Raw genomic sequence first — 25,324 nt, forward strand, 5'->3', positions numbered from 1 at the left:
ATTTTTTAGGCATAATACATATATTGACCCCTAAAGTTGGCTTCAAATTTTAACTTTGACCTTTAACTTTGTAAGTGCACAAATAGGCACTTTAACTATCCAAAACTTAAACTAAAAAACACTCGGATCCTACCTGGCAAAATGCCTGAAATACACTCAAATTAGGCGCGTCAGATGTAAAAATTCAGGGGGTCAACAGTANCAAATATTAATTTACCACAAAATGAAAGTGAAGGAAGAAGTTGTGAGGCAAAAATAAAGAGAAATTATTTGAAAAGGTGTCAAATAGACAGGAAAACGGGCCCATATGCATTGAATAGTTGGTAGCCATTGAGTGGGTCACTAATACACGTGGCAGCGTTTGCACTTCACGCTTTTGGCTCCAAAAATCGCGTGTTTATTTATTTAAAGGTAGGATAGTTAAAGTGCCTATTTGTGCATTATGAAAGTTGGAGGTCAAAGTTAAAATTTGAAGCCAAGTTTAGGGGTCAATATATGTATTATGTCTATTTTTTATATCAAATATGCTCTGAAATATACATAATAGGGAGATATACTCTGAAATATAAACATAGGGAGAGGTAAGCAAGAGAGTCAATATATCATGGATATTAAATATATATTTTTGATAAATACATAGAAAGACGAGGGAGTGAGGCAAGCGAAATAGGAGAGAAGCGAGGAAAGAGTCGATGTATATAACTACATGCTTCTGTATTTAAAATAAATTATACTTAATTTGGGTCTCCTTTTTTTCTTTGATACATGTATTTTTTATATCAGATATACTCTGAAATATAGACACATAGAGAGAGAGGGGTAAGCAAGAGAGTCAATATATCATAGATATTAAATACATAATTTTGATAGATACAATAGAGAGACGAGGGAGTGAGGCAAGCGAAATAAGGAAGAAGCAAGGAGAGAGTCTATGTATACAAATATATGCTTTTATATTTAAAATAAATTATACTTAATTTGACCCATATGTATTTGAATACGCACTCAAATACATATATTTTAAAAAGAAAATGGATACGAAAGAGAATTTTCAAAATTGATATTTGACAAAGAAAATGGATACGAAAGAGAATTTTCAAAATTGATGTGAGAGCACGTAATTAGACCTTAAATTAGTGAAATTTATATTTTTTGGGAGAGAGTTAAGTTTGAAATTTAATTTAAAATTATTTAAATATAATAGATACCTCGATCCATGAAACGCACCACCCCACTTGTTGAACATAATGCCATTTTCCACCTTTTCTACAATATAAAAAAAAAAAACCCCAGCTAAACCATCTCTGTAATATTCCATCAACTTCTCAACCATTACTTCTAAACAAAAAAAAAAAAATCAAAACTTTTTAAAAATGGGTTTTCTCAAATCCCTTAATCATCATCTTCTTCATGCTCAATAACATTTTCATAATCAAATTCCTTTCATTTCTTGGACTCATAGCCATTTTTTTACTCTTTTATTCGATTCTCACAGTACCAGATCCAATGCAGAATGTACAACTCAACGAAGCAGACACCAACAAAACTGAAGTTTATTCAGTTTGGGCGATTCCATCGGAAGATGTCAGTGTTAGGGTTAAGAAATTGATGGGTGGACTTAGATCGGAATTTGGTGGGCCCCAATTTGAACCTCACGTGACTGTCGTCGGAGCGGTGAGGTTAACGGAGGAGGAGGCACGTGACAAGTTTCGAAGAGGATGTGAAGGGGTGAAGAAGGTGTATAGTGTTACTGTGGAGAAAGTTGATATTGGGACTTTTTTTTATCAATGCGTTTATCTTTTGCTTCATCCAACTAATGAGGTAAAAAAAATTAATCTTTTTATTGTTTGACTTTTTAGTTGTAGTCGTAATCGTAGTCGTAGTCGTAGACTCGTAGTATTGCTTGTGTAGTTTCTTGTCCTTAATTTGATTTATGTTAGTATCTGTTTGATTCGTTGTTTCTCGATTATAGTATAGTGCCTTGGTTTTTGTTTCGATGATGTGTTGATTTTTATACCTCGATTATCGTATTGTTTTGTTACTATATGTTTGATTCCTTGTACCTCAATTTCTATTCCGATGTGTTGATTACTTGTACTTTGATTATTGTATTTTTTGTTACTATATGCTACTATATGTTGATTCCTTTGTACCTCGTCTGTTCCTACATGTTGATTACTTGTACCTCGATTATCGTAATGTTTTGTTACCATTTGCTACTATATGTTGAATCCTTGTACCTCAATTTTGGTTTCTGTGTTGATTACTTGTACCTTGATTGTCGTACTGTTTTATTCAAATTTTTATTAGTGTGTTTGTTTATCTTTTGCTTCATCCCATCACTGAGGCAGAAACAGATCTTAAGATTTTCATTTGAATTATTAGTAGTCGTAGTAGTATTGCTCTAATAGTTTCTTGTTCTTCGGTTTTTTTACTATATATTGATTCTTTGTACCTCGATTATCATACTCTTTTGTTACTATATGTTGATTCCTTGTATGCCGATTTCTGGTCCTATGTGTTGATTACTTGTACTTCTACTATCGTACTATTTTGTTGTCATCTGCTTACTATGTGTTGATTCTTTATACCTTTATGTGTTAGTATTACTATGTGTTCTCACTTTTGAAGGGTCAAAATTATTTAACTTAGGGAAATCAATCTTTTAGCCAGTAGAACTGTCAATGTCATATCAACCTTGCAACTGGAAAAGAGAAAACAGAATCCATATATAGGGAACTATGGAAGTTTACTTATTCTTTACGTTGATTTTTTTAAATGTATGATCACTTTTAAGTTGAGCTGCTGAGGATAAATTAGTGATATGGAATTCCTTTCTACCAGGTTGTGGAGGCTAGTGCACGCTGCTGCAGCAGCTTTGGTTACAACAGCTCAAGTCGTAAGTTATACATTCTATCTTTGTATTTTCTGGCACTTTTATAATTTAGTCGTTTTGCCTTTTTCATGGTTTCGACTTCTCTGTTTGTCTCTGTATCATCTTGTTACATTATAGTAGTCAGATACTTACTCGTAATGTTCATAAAACAGAATAAATGATAGCGAGAATAATTCCTTTTAATCCCTTTACTTCCCAATGGATTGAACTTGCCTGAATATCCTTTTTGTCACACTCCTTAAATCTCCTAAACAAGGAGCCATCGTTCACCTCAGACTTCCTTCATATCCCCCCCTCGTTCCAATTTCAAATCAACATTGTTATTAGGATGAATTTCTGATCGTCTACCTTCACGATAGCAACTAGCACACGCCTCGACTAATTCCATGGTATCCGGACCAATTTGCACACGCCTCGACTAATTCCACAAGATACCTGTCACCTCCCGTCAACAACTAATACTAGGTAACTCTATCCACTAAGGCTAGAAAAGATGGGATGATAGCAACGAGCTCATTTGGAATATAGAACTCGACAATTGGTTAGAGACTCCTTTGGAATCTTAAGTTCCCCTATGTGAATGCTAAATCTATATACTCATGTTGCCTGAATATATGGTGTTGATTTGTTGCCAGTTGGTACATGAGGTTCTTTTGGAAGTCGGGAATTTGAAATGTACGTGAACTATCTATGGTGAGTGACTCATGTCTTGATGTAGACACACTTTTCTGGATTTATGTTATTGTTTGTGTTGTTCTAGCAATGAAGAATAATCTTAGAAGAGTTTTTCTCATTTGGGGCTTTCGAGGGGCGCGGGGCAGTATAGTGAGTGCGGACAAACTCTAGGATAAAGCAAAGATGCTATGCTATTCTGAAAGCAGCAAATTGTACAATTTGTAACAGACGTAAATCTATTTACTCCTCAAGCTGTCAAAACGTTACTGGTTTACTTTCTACCAAATTCTTTCTATCATGAGATAGGTTTTCTATTGCTGATGTTCAGTTTTTATGACCATGCAGCATATATGCCTCATATGAGCATTCTTTATGCCGATTTGACGGATGAAGAAAAGAAGAAAGCTCAAGAGAAGGCTTATATCCTTGATGAGAGCATTGACAACTTGAGCTTCCAGATATCACGCCTTGCATTGTACAAAACAGACACCGAAGACAAAAGCCTCAAATCATGGGAGAAGATTGAAGAGTACAATCTCAGCTAGCACTAACTAGTTCTAACGACACTGTTAACTCTCCACGAGCTGAAACTCTTTGCTCAAGAAAATGTGGTGTACCTTATCTTTACCTTAATTTTCATTGCCAGCAACTTTCAAGTCTTTTTCATGTCTTATACATGAGAACTGTGCTGTTGGGGCTTCCTTTTTCTGTATATTTTGGGTTTTTGCAAAAAAATTCCAGGAGTTATTAATTACACAACCATATAAAGCGTTGCAATTGCCATTTTTTTGGTCTTTATTTAAGCTGTCAAGAATTTCATAATACAAGTCAAACATAGCTCTATGGAGTACCAATCAATAGGTTCTCTTTAACCAGACTCTGGTTCGAGCCCTATATATGAGGTTGCTTTTGTTAAGGGGTTGAGAGACTTTTTGGCACAAATCTTGATTTAGTTGTTATTCCAACACAGGTGGACATGTGTTGAGAAACAAAAGAAAAAAAGAGAGATTCTCTTTGAACTTTGATGTTTGTTTAAGATAATCGTTGAGTTCTCTTTGGACTAGATAGGATTATTTGGAATGGTAAGTTTTCTTTTATTTTGGAATGGACGTTTTCTTTTTATTCTTAAACTAGAGGTCTTGGTTCGAGCCCCGAGTATTAGGCCGCCTTTGTTAGAGGGACTGGGAGATTTTGCAAAAGAGATTCTCTTTGATACTTGATATTCAACCGAACATGAATCTAAATTTAATCGAAGGCTAACACAAATATCAACCACCAAATATTAGATTAAGAGATGACACTGAATTTGTATTTATTTTTCCCATTTAATGTTAAACTATTCAATTAAAAAGTTGGTTACCATAACTATTTTTTTTTTTGAAAAATTAAGAATACTCGAGTAATAACTTCATTAAAAGAATAATACTCTCACAATCTCAAATTTCGAGACATAAAGTAAAAAAAATTGGATCAAATTTATTCGTATATTTTAAAAAATGTTGAATTATTAGGTATACATTTATAAAAAAAATTACATAGTTCTTAGATATATATAAGTTGTTTTTCAAAAACCTTAATATTGTTTATTCAAACGCAATATATATTTGATCCTCGAAATTCAAACTACGTTGTATAAATTAAAAAAAAAAAAGAGCAATCTTCTTTCCAATTTACAACCATGACATGAATATCAAATAAAACCAAAATCACCTTACCATCCAACTAAGAAAGTAACAAGAATTTTGCTCCAATTATAAATTGCATTTTGCTCTATAGAACCCAAAAAATGAAGCATTCATCCGTAGCTTGTTCAAATAGGGTAATTTGGAGATTGTGTTTGAAAGGTTTGATTAATCGAAGTCAAAATTAAATGGGGTTCAGTGTTTGAGTTTGAGGACAGTAACAATGGAGGGTTGCTCCTTGAGGAAAGTTTATAAGAATCGAGTTATCAGAATAAACAAGAAAATAATGCGGAAGCGAAATTATAAAGATTAAAGACAAAAATTGAAAGATATGTGAAATTCAAGAATAAAACCCCCAATTTCAAGACAAAGTGCTAAAAACTCTAATTGATCTTAGTATTCAAAATTAGTGGATTAAGACTAATTATGATACTAAAAGAGTCAATTCAAGAACTTAAATCAAAAGTGATCTAGACCCCCTATTACGAAGAAATTAGAGACAACAATTAGTATAAGACTAATCACCTTCTTTAATTTACGAATAGAAACCAAAGATATCAAATTAAGAATTAATCTTACTTCTTAAAGAATCGTCTTATAAGGTTGTAAGATAAATGATAGTCACCACACACAGTAAAGAATAGAAAACCTCTCAAATAATATTAATCATGTCTATCTATAAATAATAAAATTCACCCCTATATATAGGGAAAACCTATCCCAAATAGAATAGGATTTAAATCATACTTTCATGGAAAATTAAATCAGGAAAACTTAGGTAATTTTTAAACTAGGAAACTTTAAAATAGGAAACTATTTAAATTAGGAAAACTTTAAACTAAGAAACTTTTAAAATAGAAACTTTTGACTTTAAGCGTTTAGCTTTTTAGACTCTTTTATTAGGCTTCGTATAGCCCAATCTTCTTTCTTTTGGACTTGAATTTGAACACCTCTTCCTTGATAAACATATTCTTGATTTTGTATTGAAGCCCGTCAACTTTAGTACAATTAGGCTGACATGGATGCTATCAACAGTAAAATTAATTTAACATGAGAAGAAAAATGATAAAGAGAGACGGTCAAATATAATACACACCATATAATAATAATTTTATTATTATTTATTTTGAATGTATGAAAATATAAAAACTAAGAGATAGGAAAGAAGATTTCTGTATGACCTTGACAAATATTATTTTGAGTGATTTGGCAACTAATAAAGTCGTCGAATCTGCGATTCACACAAAGTCCTATCTCTAGAATCAGTAGATGATTAGTCATATTCATATAACATGAGATGTATACATTAGTATAATCTCCTCCTACTAGACCGGCTATAGCCAATTTTATCTCATATGCTTTGTGATCTGATGGGTTTATTCCTTGATCTTTTAAATAGGTAACTAGATTATTAATCATCAGTTTATTATCGGTTTTGTTGAAGTAACCAGTTACATTGAGTACACCATCAATACTATAGCCATGTTGCCTCCACTCGTGCATCCATAACCACTCGTATGCTTTGAATTTTTTAATTGTTTATTAAGTTTTCTTAAATGATGCGGCAATTTCAATTACAAGAAAAAGCAAAGCGATTTCTTAATTCATGGTTATTATATTTAATTAAAATTCCTTATCTAATATAACTTCTTCTTCTTGACGAAAAAAGTATGATTCAATGTATATAACAATTGTATATGTAAATAATTCAATCAAGTTTACAAAAAAAATTATAGTTGAAGTATATCAATTTGTATAAACAATATTATGTATAGCGGTTTGTATATGTTAATGAATAAATTATATATTATATGTTTTGTATAAATTGATCGGTGGTATAAATCAAACAAGTTGTTACATATATCATACTTGTATTTGAAGTATATAAAACATATTTGTATGTGTCTTAAAATTATGAAATATTATACAAATAAAACATAGTTTAAATAAATGTATGTTTACAAAATACCTAATAAATTTAGTTGTATAATTATACAATATTGGATTGTGTAGCTATAGTTTTCAAAATTTGAATTTTCAAAATTGGATGATTGAATATGTCCATTTGAATTATAATTTCGTTAAGTTATTTAAGAGAAGTGAGATTTTAGGAGATAGATTAGTGGGCGTGATAAGAGAGAGTGCGTTTCGATTTGTATAAAAGATGAAAGAGAACTAACATGTTTTAATACAAAACGTAGGACCCACCATATAACCATTTTATTCAATTATAACCGTCTTTTATAATTAAATTAAATTGTAGTTATGAAACATAATTAATTAGTATATGTTAGTTTATTAGTTATGTAATTTTTCTTATAAAAAATAGTCCAAATATAGGTAATCCGTCTAATCCAATCCGTCCAATTTAATCTCCGATTTCAATCTGTTTTAAAACTTTTTTATTTGCATTGATATAATATATGTTCTTGTATTTAAAGTATGAATTATTATCTATTTTATATATTTTAGGATTTATCTATCCATTTATAACTTTTTAAAAAAGAAATTCTTGAGTTGAAATTCAAATTATGGTTATAAAAAACTTAAATAAAAATATGTTAAAATTATTGAAATTAAGCGGGTCAAATTAGGCGGGTAAAGACCCAACCCGTTTTTAAGCCCATTCGAGTCCAACTCATTTGAGCCCAAAGTAAATTTAGGCGGGTCAGGACCCAACTCAATTTCTATTTCAACCCATTTTAATATGGGAAATTATATATAATAGCAAACTATTAATTCAAATTAAATGCTATAAAACATAGTTTGATTTAATGTACCCTATAGCAAACTATTGCTATTTCACCTCTCTCCCTGGTGGAATCTCGCTCGCCACTCTCGTTTTGGTGGTAGTCTCGCTCGCCTCTCTCGCTTTTATACAAGCACAAATGTATAAAATGCGTTTGTGTTTGTATAAAGCGAGAGAAAATTGTATATATACATATATTTTCGTTCCCCTCTCCCAGATCTCGCTCGCCACTCTCCAGATCTTGCTCGCCACTCTCACTCGCCTCTCTCACTTTATAGAAATACAAATGTATACATTGCATTTGTATTTGTATAAAGCAAGAGAAAATTGTATATACAAATACAAATGCATATATTTTCATCATATACACTTATGATTATACAAATGCAATCTTTCTTTGCCCAATTTTCTTTTGTCTTTCTCTCTTTCTCACTTTATACAAACACAAATTATACAATTGATCTTTTGTATATGTATATCGAAACAAATTATACACTGCTTTCTTTTGTATATGTATAGCAAATTATACAAGCTTTCTTTGTATATGTATAGTGAATTATACAAGTTTTCTTTGTATATGTATAGTGAAATATACATATTTATGTTTGTTATAGAGCGTAATTATGCAAACTATAACTATAACATACAAATATGATTTTTATGTTTGCTATATGTGAAAGTTGCTCTTTTAATATCTTCAATTTCAACCCAAACCACCTATTTGAGACCCCTAGTCATACTTATAGTGAGGGCAAAATTGTCTTTTCACTATTTTCTTTCCATTATTATTATATTTATTTTTTCAAATTGATGAAATACGAGACGGCTGAGACTGACCAAAGTTGTATGCAAGCTAGACATGAAAGAAGCATATGACCATTCGTTGACACCCAATTTTGATCGACCTATAATCCTTTTGAAATTGCTATTTAATGACATACGTATTTTAAGACATATTTCCTTTTATTAAATGTTTAAAATTTTAGTCAATCTTGTCTAAAAAGCTATATATTTTAGTACTCAAAATTTGCGTAATTATTATTAAAATATTTTGTTATTATTGAATTCTTATATTTACCGATATTTAAAACTCAAAATAATTACTTTACTTATTTATTTAAATGTTTTAAAATTTAGGTATGTTTAATTTATGTGAAAATCTTTTAATATGTGAAGAATTCTATTAATTGGATAGCACTTTTCTAATCTTCTCTTAAACTATTTAAATCGTAGCTCCTTCTATTCAAATTATTTAAATTATAGCCCTTTTACTATTCAAATTATTTGATATGAAGTTACCTTTTGTTACGAAACACTTTACAATATTATTTTTCGACATGAATCTAAATTTAATCGAGCGCTAACACAAATATCAACCACTAAATAAAACAAATTTTAGATTAAAAGATGAATCCGAATTCGGATTTATTTAATCGGTAAAACTATTCAATTAAAAAGTACCATAACTAAAGATTTAGAGTATTTTTTTACGTAGGTTTTAGATATATAAGTCATTTTTCAAACATCTTAATATTATTTATTTGAACACAATATAAATTTGACCCTCCAAATACAAACATAAAAAAACCAAAAAGAAAAAGAAAAAAGAGAGCAATCTTTATTCCAAGTTCCAACCAATCACCGCCGTCATCGCTTATGGAATTGTCTCCTCCACTTGCATCTGTTAACGCGTGCCTCTCACGCTCCTTCTTAATTTAGCAAATTTCTTACCTTAGAAGTGAACCTAACCCCTTTGAATCTGTAATGGGGGTTCTTGGTTAAACCTTCAAATTCCTTAATTTTTTAGGATTTTTCTGTTCAAGCACTATTTTTTACCAATACCCTTTTGCTAATTTTGGATTCTTGAAAAGTTCTAGGAATTACTGTAACAAACTTATTGTTGTTAGGGTAGTGTAATTTTTGTACATTTTCTTGAAATGGAACCGAATTCACCTGTGAGATTCAAATTAGGTAAGCAATCTTCATTAGCACCAGAGAGGAGGGGGGAAGAAGTATTAGGAGGTGAAGATGATGGATTTGTTATTGATATTGATCCAAGGGTTAGGTTGATGTATTCGGCGAATGAGGGTGATATAGAAGGGATAAAGGAGATTTTGGAATCAGGGACTGATGTTAATTTTAGGGATATTGATGAGAGGACTGCACTTCATGTTGCTGCTTGTAATGGTTCAAGTGATGTTGTGCAGTTGTTGCTTGATAATGGGNTGTTAGAATTTGGTTGTTAGGTTTTAAAATATAATTCAGTTAGAAATATGTTGGTAATTTGTTAGTAGAATACTAACCAACTTAAATTGTTAGTAAAATCTGTTGGCAATTTGGGGTTTTTTTGTAGTGCACCACACACAGTAAAGAAGAGAAAACCTCTCAAATAATATTAATCATATCTATCTATAAATAATAAAATTCACCCCTATAATCTATATATAGGTAAAACCTATCCCAAACAGAATAGGATTTAAATCATACTTTTATGGAAAACTTTAAATCAGGAAACTTAGATAACTTTTAAACTAGGAAACTTTAAACTAGAAAAAGTTTAAATAGGAAACTTTTTAAACTTGGAAAACTTTAAACTAGGAAACTTTTAAAATAGAAACTTTTAACTTTAAACGTTCAACTTTTTAGACTCTTTTATTAGGCTTCGTGTACCCCAATCTTCTTTCTTTTGGACTTGAATTTGAACACCTTTTTTGTGATAAATATATTCTTGATTTTGTATTGAAGCCCGTTAACTTTAGTACAAGTAGGCTGACATGGATACTATCAACAATAAAATTAACTTAACATGAGAAGAAAAATGATAAAGAGAGACGGTCAAATATAATACACATCATATAATAATAATTTTTTTATTATTTATTTTGAATGTATGAAAATATAAAAACCAAGAGACAGGAAGGAAGATTTCAATATGACCTTGACAAACATTATTTTGAGTGATTTGGCAACTAATAAAGTCGTCGAATCTGCGGTTCACATAAAGTCTTATCTCTAGAAGTAGTAGATGATTAGTCATATTCATATAACATGAGATGTATACATTAGTATAATCTCCTCCTCCTAGACTGGTTATACATTTTATCCTATTTATCTCATATGCTTTGTGATCTGATGGGTTTATTTCTTGATCTTTTAAATAGGTAACTAGATTATTAATCATCAATACTATAGCCATGTTGCCTCCACTCGTGCATTCATAACCACTCATCGGAACGACCAACTTTCAAATTTGGGCAAATAATTCAGAGTTTATCCCTCAATGAGTGATCAGCTTCCATCTGCAAAAAAAAAAACAATTATAAGGTCATTTACACCATATATATAATATACTAGATATTAAAACCCGTGCTAACGATCCAATATATGTTATTTGTTTCTCTAGCCTCTTCTATCTATGAGTAATAAATAATAGAAAAATATGTTTTAAAAAATGAGTATTTTCTACTCTATCATATCATATCATCATGAAAAAGTTAAGAAATATGTGGGAATTATTAAGAAAAAAATTGTATTATCAGCTTAAAAAAAACAAAACTTACGATGGCGTTACTTTCATGTCTTGTTTATATATAAAACTATTTTCTAATAGACCGCAAGAACGCTTCTGATACAAGGTTTTTTCATCAAACCTCGAGGGCCAGAGATCATGTATCGTAAATTCAAGTTGTGGAGCACTTTTGCAAGTTTGGATTCTGCAAAATGTAGTCTGCCACTGCAATACATACTGCCTGTGATCATATTGGCTACCTTGGCTATCCACATGAACTATACTAATAACTAGTAAAAATATCAAGAGTAGATTTTTATTTTTATGTCAATTAATTCGATAAAAGTGAATGCTGAATTCATAGTTTTATATAGGCACGTGGGAGTAGTTAGGTGATGGCATGCATGCAAAACATATGATGGAGGAGTAGTTAGGTCATAGCTTGCATGCAGAACATATTGATGGCATACTTTTTGTTAGGTAAGTCATACCCATGGATATAAAAAAGGGAAAATTTCATAAATAGCTAAGATGTAAAATATCTTTAGCTAGAGTTTTCTATTTACGTAGTCTAGCTATAGTTTTAAAGGCTAAACTGATTCATGTTTGTATAATTTGATTTTCTTAATTGATTATATAAATTGTTTATTAAGTTTCCTTAAATGATGTGACAATTTTGGTTACAAGAAAAAGGAAAACGATTTCTTAATTCGTGGTTATTATATTTAATTAGAATTCCTTATCTAATATAACTTCTTCTTCTTGACGAAAAGAGTATGATTCATTGTATATAACAATTGTATATGTAAATAATTCAATCAAGTTTACAAAAAAAAAAAATTATAGTCGAAGTATATCAATTTGTATAAACAATATGATGTATAGCGGTTTGTATATGTTTATGAATAAATTATATATTATATGTTTTGTATAAATTGATCAATGGTATAAATCAAACAAGTTGTTACATATATCATACTTGAATTTGAAATATATAAAACATATTTGTATGTGTCTTAAAATTATGAAATATTAGACAAATAAAACATAATTTAAATAAATATATGTATATAAAATACCTAATAAATTTAGTTGTATAATTATACAATATTGGATTGTGTAGCTATAGTTTTCAAAATTTGAATTTTCAAAATTGGATGATTGAATATTTCCATTTGAATTATAATTTCGTTAAGTTATTTAAGAGATGTGAGAGATTTTAGGAGTTAGATTAGTGGGTGTGATAAGAGAGAGTGCGTTTTGATTTGTATAAAAGATGAAAGAGAACTAACATGTTTTAATACAAAATGTAGGACCCACCATATAACCATTTTATTCAATTATAATAGTTTTTTATAATTAAATTAAATTGTAGTTATGAAACATAGTTAATTAGTATATGAGTTTATTAGTTATGTAATTTTTCTTATAAAAAATAATCCAAAAATAGGTAATCCGTCTAATCCAATCCGTCCAATTTAATCTCCGATTTCAATTTGTTTTAAAAAATTTTATCTGCATTGATATAATATATGTTCCTATATTTAAAGTATGAATTATTATCTATTTTATATATTTTAGGATTTATCTATCCATTTATAACTTTTTAAAAAAGAAATTCTTGAGTTGAAATTCAAATTATGGTTATAAAAAACTTAAATAAAAATATATTAAAATTATTGAAATTAAGCGGGTCAAATTAGGCGGGTAAAGACCCAACCAATTTTTAAGCCCATTCGAGTCCAACTCATTTGAGCTCAAAGTAAATTTGGGCGGGTCAGGACCCAACTCAATTTCTATTTCAACCCATTTTAATATCTTCAATTTCAACCCAACCCACCCATTTGAGATCCCTAGTCATACTTATGGTGAGGATAAAATTGTCTTTTCACTATTTTCCATCCATCATTATTATATTTATTTTTTCAAATTGATGAAATACCAGATGGCTGAGACTGACCAAAGTTGTATGCAAGTTAGACATGAAAGAAGCATATGACCATTCGTTGACACCCAATTTTGATCGACCTATAATCCTTTTGAAATTGCTATTTAATTACATACGTATTTTAAGACATATTTCCTTTTATTACATGTTTAAAATTTTAGTCAACTTGTCTAAATAGTTATATATTTTAGTACTCAGAATTTGCATAATTATTATTAAAATATTTTATTATTATTGAATTCTTATATTTATCAATACTTAAAATTTGAAATAATTACTTTACTTATTTATTTAAATGTTTTAAAATTTAGGTATGTTTAATTTATGTGAAAATCTTTTAATATGTGAAGAATTCTATTAATTGAATAGCACTTTCTAATCTTCTCTTAAACTATTTAAATCGTAGCTCCTTCTATTCAAATTATTTAAATCATAGCCCTTCTACTATTCAAATCCATTTCATCAAATTCCTCATTTCTTGGACTCATAGCCATTTTTTTACTCTTTTATTCAATTCTCACAGTACGACATCCAATGCAGAATGTACAACTCAACGAAGCAGACACCAACAAAACTGAAGTTTATTCAGTTTGGGCGATTCCATCGGAAAATGCCAGTGTTAGGGTTAAGAAATTGATCGGAATTTGGTGGGCCCCAATTTGAACCTCACGTGACTGTCATCGGAGCGGTGAGGTTAACGGAGGAAGAGGCACGTGACAAGTTTGGAAAAGGATGTGAAGGGGTGAAGAAGGTGTATAGTGTTAATGTGGAGAAAGTTGATATTGGGACTTTTTATTTATCAATGTGTTTATATTTTTATTGTTTGAATTGTTAGTTTTAGTGGTAGTATTGCTTGTGTAGTTTTTTATCCTATAATTTGATTTATGTTTATTATTTGTTTGATTCGTTGTATCTCGATTATTGTATTGTTTTGTTACTATATGTTGATTCATATTGCCTTGGTTTTTGTTCCAATGTGTTGATTCTTTATACCTCGATTGTCTTATTTTGTTACTATATGTTGGTTTATAGTGCCTAGGTTTTTGTTCAGATGTGTTGATTCTTTATACCTCGATTATCGTATTGTTTTGATACAAGTCCAGCATAGATCTATGGAGCAGCAATCAACAAGTTCTTTTGATTTGCTCAGTAGTTCATTAAAACAAACCAACAACAATTAAGATAAAAATTCATTATTAATCAGAAGTTTTGGGTTTAAAGATCTTGATATGAAGTTACCTTTTGTTACGAAATACTTTACAACATTATTTTCCGACATGAATCTAAATTTAATTGAGCGCTAACACAAATATCAACCACTAAATAAAATAAATTTTAGATTAAAAGATGATACCGAATTCGAATTTAATTTATTCGTAAAATTATTCAATTAAAAAGTACCATAACTAAAGATTTTTTTAAAAAAAATTCACCGAAGAATACTCGAGTAATAACTTAACTAAAAAAATAAATTATACTCTCTGTCTCAACTTATGTAATTTAGTTCAAATTTCAAGAGTCAAAGTAAAAAAAATGGATCAAATTTGTTTGTATGTTTAAAATTTGTTAAATTATTAATTTTTTGAGTATTTTTTAAGTAGTTTTTAGATATATAGGTTATTTTCAAACACGTTAATATTATTTATTTGAGAGAAAAGGGCCTGATATACCCATCAACTTTGCCATTTGGAGCTGATATGCCTTTTGTTATCAAAGTGACTCATATATACCCTTACCGTTATACAAACGGCTCACATATACCCCTACCGATACAAAATGAGTCACATATACCCTTTATTTAACGGAAGTGAAAAAATTAGTTTTAAATTTATATTTTTAACTTTTAATTTTCTTAAAAATTATTGAGGGGTATATATGATTCTTCTAGCAAAGTTCAAGGTATATTTTAATCTTTTTCATACATAAATTATTTTTTGACTTCTTTGATTATAATTATTTGAGTTTCTTATTCTTATTTTATTTTTTTCTTTCATTCCTTAGTGTAAAGAAAAAAATTTAAAACTATTTTTTTTGTCTATATTGTAATTTAATTTTTTGTATTTGAAGAAAAAAAATTGGTCATCTATAATAAGTTTTACAAGTAAAACATAAATAAATTTGACCATCAAAATAATAAATCTACATTAGTTATTGAAATAAAAAAAATTCAAAAAAAATATGTTTGAGGAGGATTACATGTACTCATATGGGATTATATTTTTTAAAAAAATAAAAAAAAATATTAAACTAAAATTGTTTTTTTTCATTTCCGTTAGAGAAAAGAGTATATGTGAGCCATTTATATATAAGTAGGGATATATATGAGCCACTTTCATAACGAAGAATATATCAATTCTAAATGACAAAATTGAGGGATATATTAGACTCTTTTTCCTTTATTTGAACTCGAAATAAATTTGACCCTCAAAATACAAACCCAAAAAAAAAAAAAAAAAAAAAAAAAAAAAAAAAAGGAGAAAGAGCAATCTTTATTCCCAGTCCCAACCAATCACCGCCGTCATCGCTTATGAAATTGTCTCCTCCACTTGCGTCCCTTAACGCGTGCCTCTCACGCTCCTTCTTAATTTAGCAAATTTCTTACCTTAGAAGTGAACCTAACCCCTTTGAATCTGTAATGGGGGTTCTTGGTTAAACCTTCAAATTCCTTAATTTTTTAGGATTTTTCTGTTCAAGCACTATTTTTTACCAATACCCTTTTGCTAATTTTGGATTCTTGAAAAGTTCTAGGAATTACTGTAACAAACTTATTGTTGTTAGGGTAGTGTAATTTTTGTACATTTTCTTGAAATGGAACCGAATTCACCTGTGAGATTCAAATTAGGTAAGCAATCTTCATTAGCACCAGAGAGGAGGGGGGAGGAAGTATTAGGAGGTGAAGATGATGGATTTGTTATTGATATTGATCCAAGGGTTAGGTTGATGTATTCGGCGAATGAGGGTGATATAGAAGGGATAAAGGAGATTTTGGAATCAGGGACTGATGTTAATTTTAGGGATATTGATGAGAGGACTGCACTTCATGTTGCTGCTTGTAATGGTTCAAGTGATGTTGTGCAGTTGTTGCTTGATAATGGGGCTGAAGTTGATCCAAAAGATCGGTGGGGGAGTACGGTATGATGATCAATCCCATTATGGTTTTGTTGATGTTTGATTGTTAATATGATTTTCTGTTTTGTTTGTTGTTGTTGTTGGTAAAGTTAGTTCTTGTTACCTAGCTTGTGAAGTTTTGAAAAAAGGTTGTTTTTTTGGGTATGTAGCTGGTTAGTGAGAGTAGTTTGCATTGTTACTTGGTATCTAGCTTATGAAATTTTAAGAAAGGGGGTTCTTTTTTGGGTATGTAGCTGATTAGTGAGAGTAGTTTGGTATTGTTGGTACACTTATGAAATGAAAAAGAAAAAAAATAAATCCTTTTGGGGTATGTAGCTGGTTATTGAGAGCTACGTTGCTCAGACTCTTTAAAAAGGCGATGAGGGCGTGCCTAATTCTCCAAAAGTAGTGCATATTTGAGGAATAAGACCCGGGTGTGGCATAAGTTTTGGAGAGTCCAAGTAAGGTATAGTTACTTCTTGGTATCTAGCTTATGAAACAATATAAGAGTTTCTTTGTTTGGGTATGTAGCTGGTTATTAAGAGTAGTTTACTGTGTTTGGTACTGTTACTTCTTGGTTCATCTAGCTTATGAAATTAACAAAAAAAGATTTCCTTTTTGGGTATGTAGCTGGTTATAGAGAGTAGTTTCCTATTGTTGGTATAGTTACTTCTTGGTATCTAGCTTATGAAATTAAAAAAAGGAAAAAGGTTCCTTTTTGGGTATGTAGCTGGTTATTCGGAGTAGTTTGCTGTTGTTGGTACAGTTACTTCTTGTTGTCTAGCCTACGAAATGCAAAAAAAAGGATCTTTTTTGGGTATATAGCTGGTTATTGAGAGTAGTATTGCTCAATTGACAGATATTTCCTTCCTTTAGCCCATCTTACTTTTAAAGTTATTATTTAGTGTCTGGGTCAGTCTGTGGACACAATACTAATCTGCCAGGTATTTACTAGCTCCAACTAGCATATGTACGGTAAGGGTAATTCTGCCTAGCCATCTTTAGGTGGATAGAAGGAATTTACCTGGTGTTGCCTCTAGTGGGATTTGAACCCTAGTACCCAGGATTATCACTCTAGTACTTCAATCTTTAGGCCACCCTTGAGGCCGTACTATGATATGATGACAATCCCATTGATTATCACTATGATCTTCTGTCGGTTTGCTGTCGTTGGTACGGTTACTCTTTGGTATCTAGCTTATGAAATTAGAAAAAAAGGTTCTTTTTTGAGGGTTATTGCGAGTAGTATTGCTCAAATCGATAGCTATTTCCCTTCCCTTAGCTCATCTTACCTTTACTGTTGTTATTTGACGTTTGGGTCAGTTTGTGGACACACTACTTATTCACCTGGTTTTTGCTATGTCCTACCAGCAAATTGGGCAAGGGTAACACTGCCTAACAGTGGATTATAAGGAAGGAGAGAAACCAGAGAATTTTTAAGGAAAAGAATGCACAATAGAAACGATTAAGTGGAAAGTAATTACCACTTTAGGCTTTTGGTGTATAGAAAAGAATATAGAAGAGGAAATTCAACTTGTGGATCTCATAGGAGCTCTGTAACTATCTCTGTTTTTCTTTTTGCTCTTTATGTAATTAAATACTTTAGGAGGTGGCTAGCATAGCCCTTAATGCTGAGGAACACAAAGTTACTAGTTTCAAAATAAAAAAAAAACACTGCCTTGCAATCTTTAGGCAGATAGAAATAATTCACCAAGTGGTACCTCTAGTGGGATTCGGGTTCGGACCTTAGTTCCCAGGATTGTCAGTCTAGCTCTTCAATGTTTAGGCCACTCTTGGGGCATTACTATGGTTATTCTGAGATCTTAGATGGCGCATCATGGCAAAGAATAAATATCAAACAGAGCAATGGTTGGCGGATAACTATCCCATGTCACGTGCATATTGTAGAATCGCATGTTTTGTCTGCTTTAAGATATTTCTTTTGATAGACTCATCGGCTTTAAGATGTTTTTATGTTTTACAAAGTTACATGCTGTGTGACCTTTGTTGAGATGAGGACATATGCATGAAGATTTAACAGTTGTTCTTCATCTAATCGGATTAACAGATACTATAATTTGTTTTTATTGTCTATCTCCTTGCTCCCCTTCACAAATATGGACAATTGGATTTCTTAAAGTATTAAGGACACTTTTAGATGGATTCAATCTGAAAATTTTGAGTGTCCTGTTTTTTCCTTATTAGTTTACATTTTTGGGAACAATCTAATGTTGCTTGAACAGCCCCTGGCAGATGCAATACATTATAAAAATCATGCAGTGATCAAGCTACTGGAGAAACATGGTGCCAAGCCTCCAGTAAGTTTGCATTCCATTCAAGTTTCTACTGATCAGAGAAAAAGCTTTTATTTCATATTGTGATAAGAGTTGCTTGGTTTGATGATTGTCTAAATTAATTTTCATCCAGATGGCTCCCATGCATGTTAAGACTTGCCGTGAAGTTCCAGAATACGAGATTGATGCTAAAGAACTTGATTTCACTAATAGCATTGAGTTGAGCAAGGTAATATATTTTGTGTTTTCACTCTTGTGTCCTGCGGAGATTTATGCATGCTATTTTCAGTTGATTCTCTACCCCCCCTTCCCTTTTTTTTTTCATTCTGCCATCATTGTTAGTTATCATTCTCCAACCTGAGACTCTGTAGTCTGTACTGGCTTTTCCTTTTTTCCTAGTCTTATCTATTTGATTTACTGTTGTCATATTTCTATGTCTGTTATCTTGGAAGATTCTAGTGACAAAGGGTTTACCTAGTGTAGCTTGATGATCACCTTAGAATTCAATATTGAATTAGTAAGATTGTACTATTGGAATGGAAGCAGCAGTTGCCTGAGGCAAGTATGAGTAGATAAGGGATGTTCAATAGCCTCATCTGATCATATCTTAGACTGATCTGTGGCATATTGTTCAGCTGCATGGGATTGCTTATCTTCTTCTTTTGGAACCTTGGCTAACTATTTGTTGATTAGTGTGTACAATCTGATGCTTACAAGAATTGTGAGATGACTCATCTAATTGTTTACTGAAGTGGCCTAGTATATCTTTCTTCTCCAATATAGAATATTTTTCTCTACTCCTCTGCTGATAGGAGGTATGAGAGGTTGACTATGGGTGGTTTCAGGAGAGGTAGAGGTAGGCCGAAAAAGTATTGGAGAGAGGTGATTAGACACGACATGACACAGTCAGGCGTCAGCATACCGCGGACATGGCCTTAGATGGGAGGTTGTTGACACGGATTAGAGTGGGAGGTTAGTAGGTAGTAGAGTGTTGTCTCAATTATCTTTCCATACTTGTAGTCGTTGTCTTACTCAAGGAGTTTTTTGTCCTTTGACGTCGTTTTGTTACACTTCGATTATTGTATTATTTTGTTATAGTTATGTTTTTTTCAGAATGCTTTGACATGCTTTCTATGGTATTTTTCCATGACTTCTTAATTTTCCCCCCTTCATTGAGCCGGGGGTCTATCTGAAACAACCTCTCTACCTCTCAAGGTAGGGGTAAGGCTGCGTACATTCTACCCTCCCCAAATCCCACTCGTGAGATTACACTGGGTATGCTTTTGTTGTTCTTATCTGCTGATCCCAAAGATATTGTAGGGAACCTTCCATATTGCCTCATGGCGTGGAATACAAGTTGCTGTAAAAAAGTTTGGGGAGGATGTGGTTGCTGATGAGGATAAAGTGTGAGTAACTTAAAAGTAATAGTGCTTCTATTTTTCTACTTACAAGGGGAAAACCCGTAGTTGCTACTTCACATTGTTTAGCTAGCATCTCTCATTTATTTTTTGTGGATATTTACATTCCCTAATAGTAGAGCTTCTGCAGGAGCGCATTTAGAGATGAGCTTGCGTTGCTCCAGAAGATGAGACATCCTAATGTGGTGCAATTTCTTGGTGCTGTAACACAAAGTAGTCCTATGATGATAGTGACGGAGTACTTACCAAAGGTCTTACTTATTAACTCTTGACAGTTTGCAGAATTATATTTGACAACATTTTTATACACTGTTTTCTCCCTTATAGTTCTATCCATTTTTTCAGTTTACATTCTCTTTTCTTCTTTTTGACCATATGTTTGAAACTTTTCCAACAAACTATCACTTCGAAATGACTTTTCCATGCCGTATGTTTCCAGGGTGATCTCCGTGAATATTTGAATAGAAAAGGAGCGCTTAAACCAACTAAAGCTCTCAGATTTGCAATGGACATCGCGAGGTTCACATCCACTCTGTGCCACTGACCAATATCATTAACTCTTTATAAATTGCAAGATTAATGGTTTAGATTTTTCTTTAAAAAAACAATTTTTTTCATTATGCATTACTTATAAAACTTTGAGTTAATGTTCAAAAATACACTTAAAAATATTCGTTTTTTTGAGTTTACCACCTGAACTATGCGAGTTTCCTACCTAAACTAGCACCAACTATTTTTCAAAATTCACCTCCTCGATCTGTTGTTCCCCTTTTCCAACCTGAAATATAACCATCGTTCAGGTAAGAAAAGAGAACAATTGATGTTGAATTGTGTTTTGATGAGTAGTTCTGGTAGAAAACTCGTACACTTGATAGCTCCGGTATTAAATTCGAAAAACTGGAATACTTTAGGTGTATTTTTGACCGTTCACTCTAAAGCTTTTTTTGGATGTAAAATATCAATGTCTTTTAGTCCTTTGATTGGAGCATTACTGCTGAGTATTAAAATTCTCATATATAATATTTGGTTTTAGGGGAATGAATTACCTGCATGAACATAAAGAAGCAATTATTCATCGTGATCTTGAGCCTTCGTAAGTTTCACTTTCGTCAGGTTACCTGTATTACATTTTGTCTATACTAACGCCTAGCCAAGTTTTCGAGTAGCATCAATGCTTTCATATTGTGATTTGAGACTCTTCATGTAATAATAGTTCACTTTTTTTTGGAGTAAGATAACAGAAATATTTTGCTGGATGATACTGGACATCTGAAAGTTGCTGACTTTGGAGTAAGCAAGCTACTGAAAGTTACAAAAAGGGTCAAAGAAGATAAGCCTTTGACATACGAAGACAGTTATCGTGAGTACTTCTTCTTTTAGATATTCTATAGTCCTCTATTCCTTCTCCATTGGAAAAGATATGGTAGCTTGTTACTGTGGAAAATAATATATGCGTGAGTGTTTTCAAGTTTACTTGATAGCTCCAAAAAAAGCTTTCGTTATTTGAGATGTTGTGATTTGATCCTGTTTATTGATATTTGAGAACCGATATTTGGATTTCTTCTAATATTTTCATCATCTTTTTTTCTAAAAAAAAACTTTTCAATTCTTGTGCAACAAATAGGCCGATATGTAGCTCCAGAGGTTTTCAGGAATGAGGAATATGATACCAAAGTTGATGTCTTTTCATTTGCCTTGATTTTACAAGAGGTAAAATTTTGTCTTATCAGATTCATGTTTAAACTTTAAGGAAGAACAGTTTGTTTGCACTCTTGTGGACCATATCTTTATTTTATGTTTAAGAGTGTGTGAATGCAAGGAGTATTACATTCCGTGTTCTTAAAAGTGAAAGCGCAAAACTGGAAGTGAACACATACTTTTTAAAAATGAAATCGAAATGAGTGCTCAATCTGTAGAAAATCAGAGATCGTGTATAACATATATGTATTTAATACTAATGGCATCAAATTACAAATAAACTACTAACTTAAGAATTCAATATATAATGATACCATATTATTCTTGCAATTCTGCTTCAGAAACATTTCTTTTGATCCGAGGGTCAATCGGAACAACCTCTATACCTCGGAAAGGTAGGGTAGGGGTAAGGTCCGCATACATCCTACCCTCTCCAGACCCCACTTGTAGGATTACATTGGATATGTTGTAGATCAAATTTAACATGATATGAATATGTTTCAAAGGTCACAGAAATATACAGTGATTATCGTTTACTTGAATATTGATCTGATCTATTTATGTTGTATATCTGCGTAAGTTTGAAAGTAACTCCGGTTTGATAAAATTTAGTGAGTCAAACATGTGCGTCTTTTGCAGTTTCTCTTTGCAGAAACAGGCGATATATTTATCTTTGTGTTGTGCTGTATTTTAGATGATTGAAGGCTATCCCCCTTTCCATGCGAAGGAAGAAAACGATGTACCTAAATTGTATGCTGCTAAAGAGCGCCCTCCTTTTAAAGCCCCGGCAAAGTTTTATGCCCATGGACTGAAAGAGTAAGTTCTATGCTACTATAAGTCACGATATTTTATTTTAGTATAATAAACCATGCTATTCTAGGGTAAATATCGATTGTTATAATCTGAGAATATGAAAACTCATGTCAATTAGGTGTGAGAGGAGAACCATGAGGTCTCAAGTTTAAATTCTAGTGGAGACGATAAACACTAGGTGATTTCTTCCAATTCTAAATAGTTACCTGGTACTTGCAACTGTGGCATAGTAAACGTACTTAAAAAGAACACAAAAAAACTAATAAGAACTGAACAGACCTACAATTATAAAATCAAACTAATCAGAATTGGCGTTCCTTTCCTTCCGTACAGGTGGCGGCCTCTTTCCACCTCTCTGTTGCACATAAAACACCTACACATCTACGTATCATGATCCCCCTTTTCTGTAGGTTGTTTTGTGTAAGGAAAGCATCCTAGTCGACATGCTACACGAAAAAAGAGGGCCTTCGACTTTCCAAAGCTGTTTCTATATCCAATTGGTAAAGCTGGTGGAGGTAGAAGCCCATATACGGGTTAAGCCGAGCCCAATAGCTTTTGCTCAAACAATGTATCTTGTTAAGAGATTCATTAAATATGTATACATATGAAATTTAGAACCCCAATGCATATGAAGTCGTCGTTCTAAAATTTACAATCCATAAAGTTGAAATCCTGGATCTACCTTAGTTGGTTTCAATCTTGATTCTACTTATACATAGATTAGTAGGGTTATAACTGATCAACTGGTGTCTTTACTTAGATGGTAGCATTTAAACAAACTGGGATATTGGAAAATGTCCTTATTGTCTTCTTTTTTTTTTGTATATAAATTTTACCATCTCATGGTCATCAATTTGCTGCTGTCTCCAATATGGTACTCTCTACGTTTCAATTTGTTTGTCTTACTTTCCTTTTTAGTTTCTTTTGAAGAGGATGTCTCTTTCCTTTTTAGGCAACTCTTTAGTTTCAATTTCCACATGGCATGTTTAAGACCACGAGATTAAAGGATGTTTTGGTACATTTTACATATTTTGTTTAAGACCACAAGATTCAAAAAGTTTTCTTTACTTTCTTAAACTCCGTGCCAAGCCAAAATTAGATAATTAAATTGAAATGGAAGGAGTAATATTAGGGGTGCTTTTGGTGTTCAGATTGATTGAAGAATGTTGGAACGACAAGCCAACCGAGCGGCCAAGTTTCAAGCAAATTATCCCAAGGCTTGAGTTCATCTATAAAAAGTCTGACCACAACAAGCGCTGGAAGGTAAAATATCCATTAGTGGTTCTTGCACTTCAAACTATCGTATTGTTTTGATGTAGTGTCTGTTCCTTTTTTAGTATGTTTTGTTATGCTTTCTTTAGCATTTTGTATTGGCTTCTTCTCTCCCGTTTTTTTTTTCCGAACTGCTTTTATTTGAGCCGAGGGTCTATTAGATACAATCTCTCTATCTCCCAAGGTAGGAGTAGGGGTAAGGTTTGCATACAAGCTACTCTCCTCTAACCCCACTTGTGGGATTACAACGGGTATGTTGTTATTGTTGTTGTTGTATTGGTGTTTATGTGTTTGATCTTTTCACATTTTGGTCATCAATGAATCAAACTATTTGCCATTTGTTTCATCGAATAGAGACATATTAGCTCTAAATCACTCGAATTTCATGCTTTTGTGAAATAGACTTCTAGTGAAAAAACAATATCCTGGCTCTGATTTGATAAGTAGCTCATCTGAGATACTATTAGTGGACGAGTTAGTTATAATTAGCTCAGATGTAACTTCTTTGTTCAGTGTTGGTTACTTGACTCAATAATGTCACTTCAGTCCCAAACAAGTTGGGGTCGACTATATGAATCTGAGCTAATGACCACGTTCCCATTTAATTTCATCTCAGTCCAACATTATTACACAACCTTAATCTCGCCACGACCACTGCAGTTTAGCATAACATATTATTCGGTAGATACCTAAGTGCCTCTTTTTCACCATGAATACTTTGCTACATGCAGGTAATTAGACCATTGAACTGCTTTCAGCATTTAGAGGCAATGTGGAAGAAAGATAGTTCAGGTTTAAGTAGTCGGAATCGTTCATCTCGGTCTACGCGCCACATCTAAGTAAGTTTCTGGATAAAGTTTTTCTACTTCTCCACATTGTCTGCAAAAATATTCAGTTGATTTTAGTATATAGTCTGTTGGATTATTTTCTAGTTTCAAAATCTTCTATTCTTTTTCATTGGAATGAAAGATCTTTCCTTTGAGTTTTATATTAGTTGTGTATATTAAATTTGAAACCTGTGTTATTCATTGTAATTGCTTTCAATCATACAGTCAAACCTCTCTATAAGCACGTTGTTTGTCCGAATAATTTACGGATAATCAGCGGAGCGGAGTGACACAAACAAACAATACTTAAAATCTTAAATTTCCGTTACATTACATCGAAACACTGAAACATTTTGCACCTCAATTTCAGCACAAATTTAAATTTAGTTGAGTCCCAAAATAAATATTGAATAGGAAACCAAGAAGTAATAATTTG

The 25,324-nt window shown here is 31.9% G+C and overlaps 2 protein-coding genes across 2 annotated transcripts; both read left to right on the top strand.

The window, feature by feature from the left end:
* Positions 1–1,300: 1,300 nt before the first annotated feature.
* Positions 1,301–4,354, top strand: LOC125858607 (cyclic phosphodiesterase-like). The gene is made up of 3 exons (XM_049538434.1): positions 1,301–1,821; positions 2,845–2,899; positions 3,917–4,354. The coding sequence occupies exons 1-3, from the start codon at positions 1,411–1,413 to the stop codon at positions 4,114–4,116; spliced, it is 666 nt and encodes a 221-aa protein (XP_049394391.1). The 5' UTR covers positions 1,301–1,410; the 3' UTR covers positions 4,117–4,354.
* An 11,631-nt stretch (positions 4,355–15,985) lies between these two features.
* On the top strand, positions 15,986–24,913 carry LOC125858606 (integrin-linked protein kinase 1-like). Its single transcript, XM_049538433.1, has 12 exons — positions 15,986–16,590; positions 18,810–18,884; positions 18,994–19,089; positions 20,181–20,266; positions 20,409–20,529; positions 20,718–20,797; positions 21,312–21,371; positions 21,520–21,638; positions 21,903–21,988; positions 22,671–22,792; positions 23,941–24,052; positions 24,793–24,913. The coding sequence occupies exons 1-12, from the start codon at positions 16,267–16,269 to the stop codon at positions 24,898–24,900; spliced, it is 1,389 nt and encodes a 462-aa protein (XP_049394390.1). The 5' UTR covers positions 15,986–16,266; the 3' UTR covers positions 24,901–24,913.
* The last annotated feature ends 411 nt before the right edge of the window (positions 24,914–25,324 follow it).

This window comes from Solanum stenotomum, chromosome 3 (genome assembly GCF_019186545.1).
Source record: "Solanum stenotomum isolate F172 chromosome 3, ASM1918654v1, whole genome shotgun sequence".
In the NCBI taxonomy this organism is placed as follows: domain Eukaryota; kingdom Viridiplantae; phylum Streptophyta; class Magnoliopsida; order Solanales; family Solanaceae; genus Solanum; species Solanum stenotomum.

Coding starts and splice junctions, on each gene's coding strand:
- LOC125858607 (XM_049538434.1), top strand. CDS start 1,411: ATGCTCAATAACATTTTCATAATCAAATTCCTTTCATTTCTTGGACTC. Junction 1,822..2,844: donor TGCTTCATCCAACTAATGAG/GTAAAAAAAATT, acceptor CCTTTCTACCAG/GTTGTGGAGGCTAGTGCACG. Junction 2,900..3,916: donor TGGTTACAACAGCTCAAGTC/GTAAGTTATACA, acceptor ATGACCATGCAG/CATATATGCCTCATATGAGC.
- LOC125858606 (XM_049538433.1), top strand. CDS start 16,267: ATGGAACCGAATTCACCTGTGAGATTCAAATTAGGTAAGCAATCTTCA. Junction 22,793..23,940: donor TATGCCCATGGACTGAAAGA/GTAAGTTCTATG, acceptor TTTGGTGTTCAG/ATTGATTGAAGAATGTTGGA. Junction 24,053..24,792: donor ACCACAACAAGCGCTGGAAG/GTAAAATATCCA, acceptor TGCTACATGCAG/GTAATTAGACCATTGAACTG.